Source organism: Pipra filicauda, unplaced genomic scaffold (genome assembly GCF_003945595.2).
Source record: "Pipra filicauda isolate LSUMZ 115617 unplaced genomic scaffold, ASM394559v2 scaffold10_size6260569_pilon, whole genome shotgun sequence".
NCBI classification, from domain to species: domain Eukaryota; kingdom Metazoa; phylum Chordata; class Aves; order Passeriformes; family Pipridae; genus Pipra; species Pipra filicauda.
In genome coordinates, this window is record NW_024103541.1 from 2,228,688 (window position 1) to 2,243,560 (window position 14,873).

Consider the following 14,873-nt stretch of genomic DNA (forward strand, 5'->3'; position numbering starts at 1 on the left):
TTTGACTGTAATAAAGTCCATCAACAGCAGTCACAATAATTTAGTTGCCCCTTTGTACTAGTGAGACATATTGATCTCTCTAAACAACTCAAAGGCACTTCTCTAGTCGAGGCTTTTTGTGCTTAACGTATAATTTGTATGATGCCAATAATACATGAAGGACAAAGAAACAGGATCGTTGCTCTATGGCTTTAGCAGGATTTGGTCTGATCCTACTTGTTGGATCATTCACTGTTGAGTTTATAGGTTTCCTTTGGAGAAAAAGATGAAGCTCATTGCTAGAGCAGCCCTGGCCGTTCCTGCTCATGACAGCCTAGTGCTGTCAGACTTCCCGACATTCTCCAAACTAGTTGTTTTTCCGAAGTGTTTTCTCTAAATCCTTGTTTGCTTAGGACTGAAATGAGTGGGAGTTATTCAGGTTTATTTAGGACACAGTACAACCCTTGAAGATATTTTCAAGAGTGTTTTTGTCTATCCAGGCAGCCCTCTAATGCCATCTCCTCTAGTGGAATGTGTGCTGCAGTCCTTGGGGAGGCACTTCTGCCTTGCGTGGGGGTACATCATGAGGTGTGGAGTGAACAGGAATTAGCAGTGTAAAGATCACCTACAGGGACAGTGCCAGTGCTAGGCATGGTGCAGAGCGCTGTGTTCTCCTACAGTTGTCCCTTCCTTGTCCGTGTGCAGCTCATTTTATTAAATTCAGACCAGAGAATTAAAACTCTAGATCTATTCTAGTTTGAGTATTTCCTTCCTCATTGGAAATTGTTTCTGTAGATCCAGGCTAATCCTGCACGGTGGAGGACAGGGCTGGGACACAACTTTTTGCAGTGGAGTGCTGTGGTGCAGAATTAGTTCAGAGAAAAGTCCAGTTATGGCACTGCCACCTGCGTCTTTCACAAAAATCAGTCTGTGTATCAAAATTTGACCTAATTAGCTTCCTGAGTGGGATGTGTACACAACTTGCCGTTTCTAAAGTTAAGTGTGCCGTACCCATCATAAATTATTTATGGAGTACCTTAGAGTGATGTTGACTTCCAGATCAGACTTTGCTAGAAAGTTTATGATTAGTTTGGATGAGCTGAAGGTTTGGCCTTTTAATCTGACCTGTCATTAGTTGTCAGGGTGTACCAGGCTCAAAAGCGATTATGGCTGTTATATAGCAGGAAAATTAAGCGCAGTATTGCCTATCTAAGAGGTTGTAAAAATGAAAAGGTGAACTGTACCTCTCGCTGTTTTCCCTTGGGACTAGTTGTTTCTTGTCCCAGGACTGTTACTGAGAGGAGGGCACAGAGGTATTTTCAGTTTATATTCTGGTTAGATCTTGCAATTCCGTTGCACCCAGTGCAGAAGGAAAAAGGGCGCCAAATCAGAAGAAGTGGGCTTATTTCGTCATTGGCGTGAGGTGTTCCTGTGGTTAGAGGGTTGGGTGGGCTCTGGTGAGTGACTGTGACCAATGCACTGTGGCCCCAGAGCAGGGAGAAACTGGTGGTCAGCAGAGCACTTCAGCATCTTCTTAATGCCCATGGACTTCATGAGTGTGCCAGTTCTGCTCAGTAAAGACCAGCTTGAGAATATGCTTAAGAGCTTTCCTCCTTTGGTGCTTGTCTTTTTTTTTTTTTTTTTTTTGAATAATTCCATGAAGAAAACTGTGAAGCAAAGTAGAGGGTCACAGTCAAGCAGGAATGGTCAGAAGCTGTGAAGACATGGGGAGGGAGCTAGGAAAGGTTCAGAGCTGGTTTAGGTTATAGGTGGCTTGGTGGAGAGCAGGTAAGTGTTGAAATATGTCAAATGTCACTGCAGAGGTGAAAGGAATAATCTGATCTTCATTTCTGCAGTGGCTATTACAAGTGGTAATGGTCTCAAATTGAAGCTGGAGTCATTCAGTCATTTGCTAAAAGCAGATTAGCTGAACATCTGGCAGGAGGATCCTGGCTTTGGGTAGTAGGTGTGTTTTGGTGGTCTCTGACAGCCTGATATTGCATAATTCTGTGATTATAGGCCAGCTATAGCTGTTACTTTTGTCATTAAAAATGAATCCCATTGCAATAGTTTTTTTGCTAATTATGCTTCATAAAGTGTATGAACACCAGAATGAATCCAAGTTATTGACTTATATCAATCACCATTGGATGGACACAGTGAAATTGTAGCAGAGTATATGAAATGGCTGGGAATGCCTATTTAAGACCTTGGGAATCCTCTGAAAGTTCACAGCAAATGTGAAATCTGGTAGACTGGTGTTTATTAGGGAATTAGTTAAGAAACCTTGTTCTTGCTTTATAAAACAACCACTGTATCTTGATCCTATTGCATTTACCTGCCCTTAGGTGTAGCATAGAGGACAAGGAAAAGGGAGAATTGGGTCTAGATAATCTCATATGAATTAAATCAGTCTGGTTCTTGGAACTACAAGGAAAATTCAAAGTGAGAGACTTGGCCAGCAAGTATAAACCCTATTACTGTACTCTTCTCTGTTAACTTTATCCTTTCTCAGGATAGGGAAGAGAAAACAAAGTATCTTTTTGTGACTTTCCAGCACATTCTTAGAAAAGGCTGACCTTCAAATGAGGATTTTCTGCTTTAAGATTTATTTCATGCTGGCTCTGAGCACATTTGGTTGGTCTGTGCAGTTTGCTGCAGTCGGGAACATGGTATTAAATTCTGATGTGGCATTTCAGCTGGAAGGAGAAAATCCTGGTTTTGGAGAGGGAAGGAGGAGGGGTTTGGATTAAGACCCTGCTGCTAAAATGATTTAAGCCATCAATGCCATTAAACTAAGTTAATCAGGAAGTGGTATCTCAGCAACTCTCTGGTTGCAGGTTTGACAGTAGAACAACCTCTGTGTGAATTGCACACCCACAAAAGCTCAGAATCAGTCCCATCTTCCAATTTTCAAGTAAAAAATATTTGGAAGACATTTAGAAAGGGCACAGAGTAAGTCACAGGACACAATATAAATCACAGGAGCCCTGAACCTGAAGCTCAGGATGAAGGGCTGTTGAGGTGGAGGATGGGTTGGGGTAGAGGTAAGGAAAGGGTAAGAGAGGGGTTTTGTTTCACATGCTAATCTGAAAAGCTACTATGCTTCTGTGCCCCTCTTTTGATATCTCTAGGACAAGGTTAATTCTTAACTTTCATTATACCCTACCAGTCACGTAAGTTAACATATTTAAAGCATATAAATGCCATGTGATATTTCCTGAGCTCATGGAAATAGGGCATGCTTTATTTTCACATCAAAGTAATGCTGATTTCCCCTTGCCATTCAGTAAGTGCATTTTTGAGCTGGGATAATGCCAGTGCTTGGTTGGTTAGAGCTTCTGGACATAAGCTGAGATTGTAAATTCATTGCTGTAGTGGAAACTAGAGAGCTGAGGGTGGAACTTCTTGTGTCCTAGCTAATGTTTGGATGTGAACTAAGAAGTGTTTTTTCCTGCTTGCAGAGGAAGAAAAGAAAAAAAAGTGGTTACACTTGTAGCTTAAAAGCCAAATGCACAGAGTACAAATAGTGCAATTGAGAGAATCCCTTTAGGTGTTTCTCTTAGTGGGTGAATAAAAAGAAACAGAGATGCTTCCAGAGCAAGGAGGAGGTGACATGCTGACCGGTGTGTGTTTCCTCTGGATTAGACTCAAGTATTGTTCTGTTCCCCTTGCACAAAACCAGAAAAGCTTCAGTGCCTTTTACAGAGATCCTCTTGCTTGACAGCTGTATGAATGAAATCAGAATCCGTCCAGATCTTATTTATTTTTACTTAAACCTTCAAACAAATGTTGTGATATTCCTGCTGTATTGTAAGAATCTGTAAGATTATGCTCTGTTTTTCCAGGTTCTTGCGGGAATGAATGTTTACTCTGCCGAATTTGAAAGGATAAAGGAAGAATTCAATGTCCGGGGATATCCTACAATCTGCTATTTTGAGTCAGTTATGTTTTGCTACTACTTTAGAGATCATACGCTCTTCTATAATTGCATGTTTTTATTTTCCAGGGCAAGGACTGAACCTTGTTTTGTTGCTTTAACAGGAAAGGAAAGTTCCTGTTCAACTTTGAGAACTTTGGTGCTACTGCAGCAGATATAGCAGAGTGGCTGAAAAAGTAAGGCATTGAACTTCATGCACTCCACCTTTTATGTACTCTTCATTATTTACAGAATGTAATGGTTTAGGAACAGACATCTCTCCCTTGTTCCCTCCGCTCAGAAGAGCAAACAAAACTACCCCGCTGAGATCAGCTAAACTCATACAGAGAGATTGCCTAATGTTTGGTTTTTAGCATGCATGCCTTTCATTTCACAATTGCATTTTGTCTATAATGGGAGACTGACGGTGGACCAAAATAAATGCAGATGCACAGATCTCAGCTTCGTTAAAAATGCCAGTGATCTTGGGTGCCTGAACTTAATACCTCGCAAAGCGTTTGACTTCTGTTGTTTTATTAAAAATGTATATACCAAGTGCGCAGCTCTTGTTGGTTCCTCAGCCTTTAGCTGAAGCCTTTAAAGTGTCTTGCAGAGACAAACTGAATCAAGACACCTCAGACAGGTAGTCATTTTTACGTCTTTGTTTCCTGTCATGGGGCGAAGTATCGAAAGCATCTTGTTCTACCTAAAGATCACTATTTGCAGTCATAAACATTTGGGGGGTTGAATGAGCCTGTGGGACTAGCAACTGAGAGACAGAGACACAGGAAGAGTGTGCAAGTGTGTGTACAGCTGCTCTTTAACTGGTGCTGATCACCACATTGTCAGTGAAGCTGAGAGAGCTAAGATAGCCTGGTGTTGGAGAAATCCCGTTAGCAGTGAGCCCTGGGCATGATGTCATCTTTGTAACCCTCCCTTGTTTGCTGCAGTCACGGAAACAATACTGAAATGAAGCTAATAAAAGGAAACAAACACATGGGAAGGAACAGACTGTTGCAAACTATTGTAATAATACAGCTTAGCAAAATTGGCTCAGAATAAATGTATCTTACTTTACCAGTGGGACTATGATGGGGATGTCCGTATGGTTAGCAGGTAGCCCAGGGTCTTCAGCAGCAGTAGACTGAGTGCTTCAGGATTTGGAACCCACAAATGAAGTGACAGCATCATTCCTGTTTGCATCAGGAGGCATGTGTACTGCCCAGAGGATCAAAGAGGAGGAATTTAGCCAAAGTCTTTAAGCCTCATGTAGTCGATTAAATCTTCAGATGTGAGAGATCAAGATGGCAACTCCAGCAACACTAAGGAGATGATCAGCCCTGGGAGCAAGGATATGCCTTCATCACCTGCACTTTGTTATGCTTCTCAGTTCTGCAAGGATGTGGTTATCTCTTGGCTACCATATGTGAAACATTAGATGTTTGGGGTGTTTTTTTCCCCTGTCTGCCCGCATAATATCCAGATAATCCCGGTAATGTGCAGTGCCTTTATATCATTGCTGTGACAGCAAGTGAACACAGCTACTGGAGGCAAAGCAGAACAGCTGCAAGCTCTTTCCAATGATAATCTCTGCTAACAAGCCACTGTGGGCTTTGGCTGATATTTCAGCAGTCCAGAGCTAAAGACAGCTGTTTGTCCTCACTTAGTGTATGCTTATTAGTTTCCCAAACGATGATCTGAGCAGTAGCCTTGTGCCTCTATTTTGTATAATAAGTACAACTTTTAAGGAAACTGCATTGAGAAATTATGTGTACTTATGTTTTGCCAGTAATTGATGCTGCAGTTAAAACCATATATGGGGTAAATCTGCTACATACATAATATTATATTACTCTGAGGAAGCTGCAGTACAAGTAGTCAAATGGTATGGCAAGGGATTTAGGAAAGCCAAGGAGTGTAGTTAGAGAGCTACAGGGTGTATAGGCTGCGTTTCAGAATAGTGTAATATTAAAATCATATAAGGAGGTCACACTGATGCAAGATATTGCTCTGGAGCAGGGGCAAGGCAGGGCCATGGCAAGGACAGCCAGTGCATTTTTATACTCTGCATGCATGTGCTGTCATCATGGATTCTCCAAAGCAAATCCAGCAGACATTGAGCCATATGAAATGGCCTATTTATTGTGGACACTAGGTACACTGCAGAAAAGCAGCTCTTTTCCTTCTCCCCCTTCTTGCTTTTTTTCTTTCTAAATGTTACTGGCAAGGTCCTGAAAGTACTTGATCTTATGCTGATTTTGGGGGGAGGACGTGATATGACTTAGTGAAAGTTAGAATTATTTAAATTATTGAAAGGATGTTGTCCATGCCTTTTCCTCTCAGGACAAGAACTGATAGTTCGGAGGGCTCCAACTCCTTTTTTTTTTTTTTAATCTACTTATTGAAGGTGCTTCTTTCTTGTGCTGAAGTGTGCTAATGCATCAGTCTTACAGACACTTAACCTCTCTCTTCTTTCTAATAGGCACTGGCTACTGTTATGTAGTTTCAGATGTTTTCATGAGATGTTAGAGACAAACCATCATACAGCCTTAATCTGACACACAGTAACAGTAGAGGTGCTATCTTGTACATACCGCTGTTCTTTTTGTTAAATCTGATACACAGCTGTATCAGCCGAATGGTAGGTAAGAGAGACAACTTCTTGCTGCCTTCAAGAGCTGCTTAGTTTGTCTTGCTGTTTTTATAGATTCCTCTCAGGTCCTTCTTTAGCATCAGCTACTCTGTTAAATCAAGAACTTGTTCTGTGCTTTTAATTGAATTAGCTTTTGATAACTCTTCCGGACTTCTGTCATCCTAATCAGGTGTTGGATGTGCCTTGTGTCAGTTTTAAATAACATTTTACATTTTGCTTGTTGCTTCTTCCAGGCCTTGAGGTGTTTCTTACCCACTCCGCTGTAGGCTTATTAGCATGCGTAGCATTTTAAATTGGGCCATTTGAATAAACGTCCAGTGCCCTGCTTTTCTAATTGCTGACTGAAATAGGTCATGCCAGGTCGTGCTAAACACCACATTCTCCCAGTGCTTTGTAGACACTGTGTCCATGTTCATCATACTCTGCCTACTCAGCCCAGCTCCCAAATCTGCGGTCGTGCCGTGATGTTTTCTGGAAAGCCTTCACTCTCCCAGGATACCTGGAGATTATTGGTCTCTTACAGGCTTGGCAACAAGCAAACTGATTATCTGCTAAGCTTTTAGAGAGTAAACTCCTGTGGACGGGGACCCGCCTCTTTGTCTCTCTCCCCTGCTTGGTCAGGTGCAGCTCCAGTCTTTGCTTTGATGTTTGCTTCTCACTATATTTATCATATAAGCAGCAGTTTAAGTGTGCATCACAGTTTTGCATGGATTGCTTAATATCCTTGGATCATACCCATTGCTTACGTCAACAGAATTTGCTGTCTGAATCTGTGTATCTCTCCACTGCTTTTTTTATCAAACTAGACTTTCAGCCTAGAAATGAGCAGGGTGGGATAAATGAGTTATCATCTGTTTGCCATTCCTTGTTCCAGGCAGATAACACAATAATACATTTTAATCAAAAATAGTAAATCTGTTTTCACCAGAGGTGGGGTCATATCCAGACCTGTACTTTGCCAGAGAATTGGGGAATTTGAGGGGTATTTGGAACTCATTACTGCAACTGCAACGATAAAATAGCTTCAAAGTCTGGCACCCAATGTTGGTGTGTTTGGGTATCCTTTCTGTGAACATTGCTTTATTAAATAAAATGTCAATTACCATAGTTTAGTTCACAGCTGCCAAATTATCTTTTTCTTGTACATTAATAAAAGCCAAACCCAATTGTTCAGTGGGATGGTGAGCACTGAACTGGTCCAGAGGAGCTCAGGTTCAGTTTCCAGACTTGCCACTGTGTCTTTGAGTAGTCTCTGTGGCTCTGATCCATCAAAGACAGTTAAACTCATGTGCAATCATACTGAAGTTGGTAGAACATAACACCTTTTATGTTAAGTGTGCAATTGAGTAGGTTTGCTGAGTTAGGCCTACAAGCCCACTGAGAGGGAGGACAGAGCGATGCTTCTCTGGGCCACAAGAGCTGTTCAGGGTAAAACCACATATTCCTGGGGAAATGGTGTGTGTAGCTGGCTCATGGTCCCAGCACTGCACCTCCTTCCTTCTCTCTCGGCCCTAATCATGCTGTCAGTATCCAAGGTGACGGGTTAAATTGGCTGTTTCTGCTCACTACTCTTTTCTTTCGTTTGCAATGACTTCTGTGAACTACAAAGTACGAATGCTGTGAGAAAGGGAGCATCCTGCTGAGAAGGGTGAAAGAGTGATAGAAAATGCATCTGATTTCTGTAATGTAATAACTAAGCAGTCTGGTTATCTCCTGTCTCCATCCCCTTCCATTGCTGATCTGTCCTCATGAGCTTCTTGTGGGTTTTTTTATTCCTCCTTCAGTTTTATCTGCATTTCAGTGCTTGTGATTTCTGGGTGGGTACAATTAGAGAAGCTGTTCAGTAGGGTTGGTGTGTCACACATGTGTGAATATCTGCACAAAGTGGTTCCTTACAGTCTGACCTGCCAAAATGACTGCTTAGCACCAGAAAGCTGCTTTTAAGCTCTGTCTGTTTGTCTTGTAGCCCACAGGCACCTCAGCCACAGCCTCCAGAGACTCCCTGGGCAGATGAAGAAAATGTAGTTTATCACCTGACTGATGAGGACTTCGACAAGTTTATAAAAGACCATTCATCTGTGCTAGTGATGTTCCATGCACCATGTGAGTTTGTTTTCTATTCTGTACTCTGAGCCAAATGCTTGCTGACAAAATCAGTGATGATTTTCCTTGGAAGTTTCACAGAACCTTGAACTCAGAGTCCAGGCTTTTCTTGTTTGTGATGATTGTTAAATACAAAAGGCATGAAATGTTTGTGAAGTTGCTGACTTCACATTTAGGATGGAGATGTGCTGCTGGGAGAGGGACACTTTGTAGGCTGAGTCAAAACATAATTGAAGAATGTAATGATGCTTAAATAGTTAGAGGACTCATCACTTTACAGCATGATTTCCCATTTTCAGCTTCTCTTCAGTATTGTTTGCTTTCAAAGCACAACTCTGGTTGATTGAACAACTTGAGAACCATGAGCTCCTGAGTTCTTGTTCTTGGCTGCTGTTGTGTTGTTTTGAGCATTTTCACTCCTCTGCCGCAGTTTTTCTGGCGATGCTAGAAAACTAGGTCTAAGTTCAGAAAGTCCCCAGGCCTTTTTAAAACTAATGCAGATTTGGTGGTGATACTACTTACTATTCTGGTGAGAATGCACTGGGCTGATCTTTTTCATTGCTTGAAGTTTTAGCTTGACCAATAAAATGCAGTGGGTTGCTTTCAGAAAGCTGCTCCAACCACATTGTCCTGTATGGTGTTGGGTGGAAGAGTTCATTAACCTCTTTGTTCACTGTGGATGTAACTTGTTTCAGCTACATAGCTGGTTCTACCAATTGACTGTGTCTGCGATGGACAGTTCAGGTCAAATATGCTATGCTGGGTAATACACAGCTTCTGCCTCCCCTTACTGCTGTGCTGGCAGTGGCACTTGGGTGAGATGTTCATTTTCAGGGGCACGGATTTAAAGGTTAGAACTCTGGAGGCAGCCTGTGTGCTCACAGCTGAGGGTCTTGGCACAGAGGCTGAAATCCTGTTTCCCTTTAAGCCAGCGGGAGTTAGCTCCAAAATGCCTTTTTGAAGGTCTGCTCATAAGACTCATTTGAAAAACATACCATAATGAGTTTCCTTTGCCCAATGAAATGTCTGAGAATTTGATCCTCTGAAGCAGGTGACTGCTATTTTGTCGCTGTGTTCACTGGATTATTTGTACTAATGAAAGTGGGACCGGAGATTAATGCATGGTCTGAAAAACAAAACACAAGTAGCAGAACTGATGGAGCCTGGTTTGCTCAGGAGTTATCCTTCATTACCCAAATCCTTCCTTCCCTAGATTTCCATGCACCCCGGTGTGCAAGTGACAGCATGGATTGCTGCTCCTCAGGAGCTGTGCGCTTGCTGGTTTGGCTGAACAACTGCTGCCAAAAAGACATGTAATTCCTAAATGTCTCTCCTTTCCCTCTCTCTGCACAGTAGTATGGGGTGTGTCCCCTCTCTCTAGCCCTGAATCTCTGTATGTTTACAGAAATTCAGTAGTATTTAAAAGCTTTACCTTTTTTTGAGTTTGTAAATGGGCAAAGGAATCCAGTCATGTATTTGGGAGGAGGAAGAAGGGGAAGAAATAGACAGTTGGCCCTGCAAACCTTATTCCTTTAGGAAGCCAGATGAAAAATAGGTTAATGTATACAATTACAATCAGATTTTCTAGTAAGTTCAACTTAGTTATAAACCTTAACAGGATTCTGTTTGGTTTTTAGGTTTTTTTTAATATTTTATAGAACACAAATAATACAGTTTTAGGAATAATGATATTACATGACCTATTTTGAAGGAGGGGCACTTCCAGCTAGGTATGTTTTGTACTAGGTGGCATTCTGTACCAAGGTACAGCAGTACTTTGGCAAATGCTGTTTTAAAAGTAAATCAAATGCCTAAATTGGGCTTTTGCAGTCTTCTGATAACATTTTCCAGCTTCTCAGAATTGGGATAAAGAATATTCCTCGCCAGAACAACTCAATTTTAAATGTAGCTTGAATGTTTGGGGCATTTTATTTACATTCAGGTGGTAATCGTATTGTCTATGTGCAGAATCCAGCTTGATCATGTGTAAAAGATCTGTGTTTGTAAGAATCCTCTCTGGGCATCCTCAGCAGAGTGTGTAAGGCTTGCAAACTAATTAATGACAGACAACTATCATAAACAGTTATCTCCATGATTAAAAGCTCTTCTCTTAGCACTTCGTAAATGTGTTAATGGAGTCACCTTATGAATATTAGGAGATAAATTACTCCAGTAAAAGAAGCAGACCAGCAAACATCTTACTTGTTTTAACCTTGGTAGCTCAGGATGAGAGAGTTTTTTCTAAAAATTATGTATTAATAAAAAAAAATGTGGAAACAGATGTGCAAAATAGCCCATAACACAGGATATACTTCTATGTAACTAAGAATAAGCAAGGGGATTTCTATACTGGCCTGGAATTAGCACGTACTTAAAACCCTGTGTCACTATACAGCATACATGTGACTGGGAGTTTTTCTAGCAGACTGTTGGGTTTAGCCCCAGCTGCAACTCAGCCCCACACAGCCACTTACTTGCTCCCTTGTGGTGGGATGGGAGAGAGAACTGGAAAAATAAAGGTGACAAAACTCATGGGTTGAGATAAAGAATAAGTAAAAGCCATGCACAGGCAAAACAAAGCAAAGAATTTGTTCACTACTTTGCATTGACTGGCAGGTTTTTGACCATTCCCATGAAAGCAGAGCTCCATCACACATAATGGGGACTTGGGAAGAGAAATGCCATCACTCCAAATGTCCGCCCCTTCCTTTTTCTTCCCCCAGCTCTGTGTGCTGAGCACGGCACCGTATGGTCTGGGATATCCCTGTAGTCAGCTGGGGTCAGCTGTTCTGGCTGTGTCCCCTCCAACTCCTTGTGCACCCCCTGCCTCCTCACTGGTGGGGTGGGGTGAGGAGCAGAAGAAGCCTGGACTCTCTAAGTGCTGCTCAGCAATAGCTGAAACATCCCTGAATTACCAACGCCGTTTCCAGAATAAGTCCAAATCATAGCTCTGTACCAGATACTGTGAAGAAAATGAACTCTATCCCAGCCCAAACCAGCACACATACACTCAATCTTGTGTTCATGAGAAGCTATTTCATTAGAGGAGAATTATTTCAGTGATGCTTTAATTGCATATTCAGGTGGCCAGTACATTAATAGAGTGTAGTATGAAAAGGTGTGCAGGAAATTGGCAGCTTTTTATCCGCACCGTGCCCCTCAAGTGCTGAAGAGACAGCTGAACCAAACAGAACCAGGTAAATACCTGTGAACTGCACAATTAGACACTGTGATGAATGTGGCCAATTGGGTCTCCGTGCCTGTGGCTACTAATGATCATCCCTGAGGACCACGCTATAATTATTTACAATCAGTTGCACTTACTGACCCAATCAAAGGCATCGCAGCATTTTGTGGTTTCTACCTGGCATAACTAAGTTCACGAGAGCAGCTACGTGTGATTTGAACACATCAGGAAGGTCTGCAGCATGCAACTTTCACCTCTTGAGATCAGAGGCCTCATACATTTTGTGCAATAATGTATCACAACCATTAAACAGAAGCTGGGCTGCTTCGGGTCGTTACTGCCGGCCCTGAGATAACGTGGGCGAGCGTGGGTGGGCAGGATGAGTTCATCCTGCTTTCGTTTTGCAGGTCAGTAGGGACACGAAGCAGGATTTTTAACCTTCTGAAACTCCTTTGTAAAGCCCTTAAGAGGATGTTCAATAAATCTGAATATTTAGCATAGGTAAAAAGCGACCCAGACAGTCAGGCTCTGAAGAAGCTCTCCCTCCCCAGCCATCTGTGAGGGGTGTGCAGTGTTGTGCTCCTTACTTAAGCATTTTGCTGAAATTTCATAATTTCTGGTGGTGAGCTTAGTGTTATCCTGGATTTATCCAGACTGGAGTTTTGCAGGCATCTGAAGTGTTTTTTCATTGTGGTGAAATGAAAACAGAGTTCTCCTGCACTATACAAGAGAACAAAGAAACGTCCCTCTCTCCCTAAGGATTTGGAGTTTCTGCTTGGATTGATCATATTTGGTAACATGAGATAGCAGAGCTACATTAGCAGGCCTATTTCCAAGCCTTTAACAGAGGATTTTTTGCACCAACTAAAGCTATTTCTGTACCATAACATAGCTAAAGGCACCCATGCAGCTTATGATAGGCTTCTATTAGCAATGACAGTAAGGGCTCCATGTCTGTATGTGCTTCTCGAATAACTGTGCCTACAGCTGATCAATTTATTTAGATGCCCAAGATGACAGCTGGGTTCTGAATGTCTCTAAATATGGGTTATGCTGCCAGTCAAGTGTTGTTAAATGCTTCAAGTGACATGGGGACTCACTGGGACTTTAAATGCTCCCGAGTCACTTGAGCACAAGAAAAGCTCCCTGTTTGTGTTTTCAGTTTCCCCATCAAACTGTTTGCTGAGTCAAATGCAATTTTTAAAATAATTCTGTCCAAAATATTTGCTAAATTAGTGAGTGTTGTAGTCTTTCTGACTCTGTTGTGTCAAAGGGATAAAAACCCCACACACTTGCCTTTCTACATTTTTCTTAGCATTTTCTCTACCCAACCAAGTCACTCATAAGTCAATTCAAATGCTACTGAATGGTGATTAAAGTCCAGAATTGGAAGTCAATTCAGGAATGGATTCTAAAAGTGTCTGATTTTCATGCACAGGCGTTACTTTCATTATGTTTTGTTAACACGAGTGACATTGCCGACACTTTAAAACGTACCTGTTCTTGCAGCCTGATGCAGAATAATGTCCTGGCACCACTACAAGCTGTAGCCTCCCTGTGTGCCTTCAGCAAGCACAGATCTGAGTAGTCTCTGATGCTAATTGGTAGTTGTAGTCAGTCACCCCTGTTTGCTTGGGGTTGCTTTGCCCCCCTCTCATACCCCATCAGCCAGAGCGAAGTTTGTGGTCCAGTACTGATGCCAGAGGTAACAGAGGAGAAAAAGGTGCTTTGGCTGTACTGTTAGTGTGAGTGTGCATTTGCTTTTTAAAGGATTAAAGTATTAAAATCTTTTTCCTGCAATGTTTTTCCTTGTATGTGAGCTTAAATTCATGTTAAACCTGTGCTCTTCCCAGGCCTCTTCATAGGCTACATAAGCTGATTGCAGGACTTAAGGTTAGAAAAAATGTCAATATCCTTAGTAGGATATTGGAACCATCATGGTTTTTCCTACCTTGATAAGGAGGGAAGGCAGAGAAAATGCAGCCTAATAGACCTTTGCTTGCTTCTTCCCAGTGGAAGGGAGGGCAAAAATAAATCTTGAAATTATAAAATGCACCATAGTTTTGACGTGTTGTTGAAATGTCTGTGAAATTCCTTTCCTATCCTCAGATATTTTCACTCCCTTTAAAAACGAACCCTGTAAATTATGCAGTTGGTGCTTTCCAAAGTCAGCTATTCAACTGTGCAGGTTTTTAATTGCCCGGGGAGTGGTTTTATCAGTTTGTCTTTGAAAAACAGCTTTTCACACCCTTCAGTCCTTCCCCCCTCCTTCCTTTGCATTAAACCCCAAGGTTTTAAGCCACTTTGTGAACTCTTTATTAAGAATCCCAACCAATTAGCCTAGTACAAGATGAAGGCCTCCAGCTTCTAACTAAGCAGTGGACTTGGATCTCTCCCTGCCAGCACACCATCATTGGTTACAGTGGCCTGGTTTTTGTTTCTTACTGCTGCATGTGGTGAGATTAGGATGTGGGAATCCATTGCTTGCTTTAATTATGAAGTAAAGCAAACCCAAAATCTGCACGTGAAATCAAATCTATTTCTTTCAAACCATGTTTTGCAACTATAAATAAATGAGTTTCCTTTTCAGACCCCCACTGGTTCCTTATGAAAGCAAAGTACATTGCAGCAAGCACTAATTGGGATGTATGTTGGCAGCATCAACTGAAAGACCACGAGTTGAAAAGGCTGAAGAATAATCTACTCTGCAGCCTGAAAAAAATAGCCTTTCTAGCACAGGTCAGCAGCAGCCTAACATTGCCAGCCTTTGATAAAGAAAAAAATGAAATTATTTGTAAATAAATACAGGTTTTCCATGCTAATTCATTATTCAATCAAAGGTTTTTTTTAATATCATCCAGTGCAATTGCACCAGTAGAGGTTAAAGGCTTGCGGGTTATCCAAATATCAAGCAGCACTTGAACGTAGAATGGATGGAAATATCCTTTAATTTTTATTTGTCCCTGTCGTATATGACATCTGTCATTTTTAAAATAAAACGTTGGCTGTGTTCAGTGACTACATAGAGAGCT

The 14,873-nt window shown here is 41.7% G+C and overlaps 1 protein-coding gene across 1 annotated transcript in view; it reads left to right on the forward strand.

The window, feature by feature from the left end:
• The window catches only part of PDIA5 (protein disulfide isomerase family A member 5), a 100,982-nt gene that overhangs the window by 40,856 nt on the left and 45,253 nt on the right, over window positions 1–14,873 (forward strand). The window contains exons 9-11 of the mRNA XM_039382183.1: window positions 3,828–3,919; window positions 4,024–4,095; window positions 8,518–8,654. Coding sequence (XP_039238117.1) covers window positions 3,828–3,919; window positions 4,024–4,095; window positions 8,518–8,654 — 301 coding nt within the window. The remainder of the gene's footprint in view (window positions 1–3,827; window positions 3,920–4,023; window positions 4,096–8,517; window positions 8,655–14,873) is intronic.